This window comes from Ruditapes philippinarum, unplaced genomic scaffold, assembly GCF_026571515.1.
Source record: "Ruditapes philippinarum isolate M1 unplaced genomic scaffold, ASM2657151v2 ctg12079_1_1_1_1, whole genome shotgun sequence".
Classification (NCBI taxonomy): domain Eukaryota; kingdom Metazoa; phylum Mollusca; class Bivalvia; order Venerida; family Veneridae; genus Ruditapes; species Ruditapes philippinarum.
In genome coordinates this window covers 23,780-27,608 of record NW_026857862.1, presented here as the reverse complement: position 1 = coordinate 27,608, position 3,829 = coordinate 23,780, and the positions used below count along the sequence as shown (strand labels likewise).

At 30.3% G+C, this 3,829-nt stretch overlaps 1 protein-coding gene across 1 annotated transcript; it reads left to right on the top strand.

The window, feature by feature from the left end:
* The first annotated feature begins 1,355 nt into the window (after positions 1–1,355).
* LOC132751269 (uncharacterized) lies at positions 1,356–3,147 on the top strand. The gene is made up of 3 exons (XM_060741424.1): positions 1,356–1,784; positions 2,258–2,354; positions 2,808–3,147. The coding sequence occupies exons 1-3, from the start codon at positions 1,572–1,574 to the stop codon at positions 2,978–2,980; spliced, it is 483 nt and encodes a 160-aa protein (XP_060597407.1). The 5' UTR covers positions 1,356–1,571; the 3' UTR covers positions 2,981–3,147.
* Positions 3,148–3,829: the final 682 nt, after the last annotated feature.

The window sequence follows — 3,829 nt, the reverse complement described above, 5'->3', positions numbered from 1 at the left end:
ACGTATATTTAACATAGTGCTGTTAAACCATTTTCTCTACGAGATTAGCATATTGTTGTCACTTCACAAAATTAATTTAAACATTGATAAGATAGGTATATATTAAAGTTATTAAAATATGATTATCATAATTCTACGTTATAAGGCATGTCATGGTCTCGGTTGAATAGGATTATTAGCTAGTTGAAAAAACAACTGGTCACGTGTCCATCTGTTATGACACTTACACCCTTGTCATAATCAAAGGAAGAGCTCAGTTCTAATTGTATAATGGTACGTCATACACGGGCAATAAAATTTTATCTTAAACACCGTGTTGTTTTAATTTGAATTACTGATAAAAAAAAGCACGAATGGTACTTTATGGGGACTTTTGTATGCTCTTTTGGATCATTGCATTAGTTAGTCTCGCACATTTTTTACATGTATTTAATACATATAAAATCATACTTTACGTACTTACGGCTTTAAGTCATGCCAAAATTATTGTTTTCGGGGTGACATTGAAATTACATTTATAAAAGCTTTAAGTAAAGAATAGCACGAAAATATTAACCATAGAATTCACATTCACGTCTTTAGTGATTTAATAATGACACTAGCAATAGAGTATTTTTAAGGAAGATGTATGTATATCCTGGCCACGTGTTCACAAAGATTTAAGAATCAGGATCAAGATCAGGATCAAATTTAAAAAGTCAAATATTCTCCGCTGTCTATCCTCTTAGATTAAATATTTAATCATAACTTGATAAAATTGGACTTGAAATGGCATGTTTGTGAAATTTAAGAATAAATTTATTGTTATTTTCCAAGATATGGGCATTTTACAGTTGATCGAAATATTTATCCTGATCCTAAAACTGATCCTTATTTTGATCCAGTTATTTCTAATTTTGTTTTGTTATTCATTGATTTTATCCCAAAAGGGTTTTTTTTTCTTTGCACATCAGTATTTTTTTTACATTTTGAATAAGTATCTTTTTACTCTAGCAAAATACGATCAATTTTAGTTCTATAAAACAATGAAAATAAAATCAGAATCACTTGATCCTGATCCTGATCTTTTCTTAGTGAACACAGGGCCTGATGACACATTTCATCATTTCAGCACTATTATAAATGCAAGAGATGGTTAAATTCTTGTACATGAAGGTTCTTTAGTCCAAACCAAATGTCTCATTCAGAGTCTTTCTAATATGTTAGACCTTGAATTAATGCGTTAATGCAGAAATGTTGAAATAAATTACTTAAATCTACTATTACATCGGTTATTTATTAAAAAAACTATTCCAAACGAATGGTAAATCATATAGATTATATTAATTGTTAATGAAGTTGTTGAATACCTATACTATCTTTACTTTCGTTATTGTTTTTTGCCTTACGCAGAAAGCGCATGCGCGAAATGGTACTTCCGTTTCTATGGAAATATCGTTTTGTAAAAAGATCTATAATACACATTGTTTAATTTCAGTGTAATATGGAAATTATTAGATGGACTGCATGCTTTATTTAGATTTTCTACTGATTGTTTTGTGGGCTTAAAATCTATTTAATCACAGGCGGAAATGACGGCACATTTAGATATGATGAAAAACGAAATAAGTAAAACATGCATGGAAAAGGGAACGAAGAAATTGTCGAAGATGTATGATGACATGTTAAGGAAAAACAAAAGTAGATACATGACGGGTGAGACAGCTTTCAGTAACTACGAAGCTGACATGGAACAACTAAAAGAAGATTTTTTCAAAGCGAAGAAGTTATATGACCAAGATGTTGTAAGACTTAGTTGCTTCTTATAAATAATATTTTGATTCCTTGTACAAACCTTGCGTGAACTTTATTCGCCATGTAGTCATACATGCTAAAATAGATGAGACCTTATATTTTTTAGGTTTCTTTGTTCTTTTCATCTTTAAAATTCAATTTTAAGTGATAATTATATTGAAGCGAATATCTTGTCTGCGATTCGTCAAGTTTGCAATTTACTGCTCAAAATTGGGGATAGGGGAGCGGAGATTACTATTTTCTTTGTCTCTACCCCAAATTATATTACAATACGTTTGTTCCGATTGTTTTTAAGTGCAATAAGTTTTTAATTTATACAGTCTACCAACAAAGTATCACATAAATGAATGTATTTTACACTTCATCTAGAAACAGACGTTTTGTTTTCTTATACATTAAAGTTGTTTCAGTTAAATGTTAGATACCTTTAAAATATCTCATGCAAATGATTGATTCTTTACAGCTATATAAGTGTTTTGACGAGTTTACTAAGAGCAAATCTGATGATAAGATGACACTGTATCGCATTGCAACTGGACAAAAGAACAAAGACCAATACGGTACTATATTTTGTTGATGAAAAATCATGAAAGATAAATAAATATACACATTCAAAGGGTAAAACATAATAAGTCAACATAATTTTCAAGAGAATCAGGTTTCCGAATAACAAAAGATGTTCGAAAAACTTGTATCGACCCGTTAGAGTTAGGGCTGAACCTAAATAATCCTATTTTGTTTTTTCACTATAAACATTGGTCTTAAAGTATGCTCTTTTTTGACTAGCGCCAAATGCCGAGTATAGCGTTTTTTCTTCCACATAATATTATAAAAGGTAGTATAACTATTTTCATCAATATATTCTAGTCTTTTAAGCAATTGAAAAATTATGGTATGAGTAAAAATCAGAATACAAAAATTTTGGTACATAATGTATGGTGAAGAAAATATCCTTCCCATATTATGTGTATTTTTATCATTTTTATAGCAGTCTTTTTGTCACTATTTCTCAGATAAAATTCAAAATGAAATAAACAAGCGGATGGGATGCCAACTTGAGCGTATTCTTATGGAAGAGCACGGAAAAAGAAATCAATATCTGGAGAAAGAACTAGCAGAGCTAAAAGCTAATTATGATGAACTGAGCAAATCTGTCAAGAAAAGAAGCTTCTGTCCGATTATGTAAAGGATATGATTTGTGCTATTTTAAAGTTTTCGGAAACTAGTTTAATTTAACATATGTAAAGAAGAAAACAGATTAAATGTTTCAGTATTTGCGGCCAGTAATATAATACTTGTAAATCTTTCCATATATTCTTTTATAGCAATTCGTTTTAATAAAGAAATACTTTAATATTCGCCGCTTACGATCACGCTGGGATAAACGGTGGCTGCAATTCTGATGCCTAAGCCCTTAAAGGCAACTCCTCAGTCACAATTGGACAATTCGTTGGGCGCATTTTAAGTATAGAAAGTGTTTGGATATATTAACACTTGTAAATCCTTCATTCTATTATTTCTATAGCAATCGGGTTTCATTCAGAGATACTTTAAATTTAAATACAGCAAAGAAATTAGCACATTAAACAATGCCGTATATTTTTGAAGTTAATAATGTTTATAGGATAATTTTCGTCTAGACTAAACCAAAAGTTAACAATACACGAACTCAACAGTCTGTCAAAATTTTGTATAGCGGATTCCATTATTGAAATTATAATGTTGAGTACTATGTTTTAGTTTGTTCAGTTAATAACAGAGTTTTCAAATTGTGGTTTGTATGTTTCTCAGTTTCGGACGGTAAATTGAACATGACATAAATTGTGATATTAGACAGCGTATCACAGAACGATGTGTCTAAGTAAAACTTGAATTTAGTAATCATTGACATACTTTCTTCCCCGTCTGCCCGTCCTTTTAAGAATCTTTTTGGTATTCATGGTCGTATATTTAGGTGTAAGCATGCTGTCAGCCATATTAAGAGGCTAGCATAAATTGAGAATACCATACTTGTGGCTGATGTTATAAAATTTAT

Bases quoted from the DNA above. Each gene is read 5' to 3' on its own strand.
- LOC132751269 (XM_060741424.1), top strand. From the start codon at position 1,572: ATGACGGCACATTTAGATATGATGAAAAACGAAATAAGTAAAACATGC. The intron at 1,785-2,257 runs GTAAGACTTAGT...GATTCTTTACAG, and splicing joins AGTTATATGACCAAGATGTT to CTATATAAGTGTTTTGACGA. The intron at 2,355-2,807 runs GTACTATATTTT...ACTATTTCTCAG, and splicing joins AAAGAACAAAGACCAATACG to ATAAAATTCAAAATGAAATA.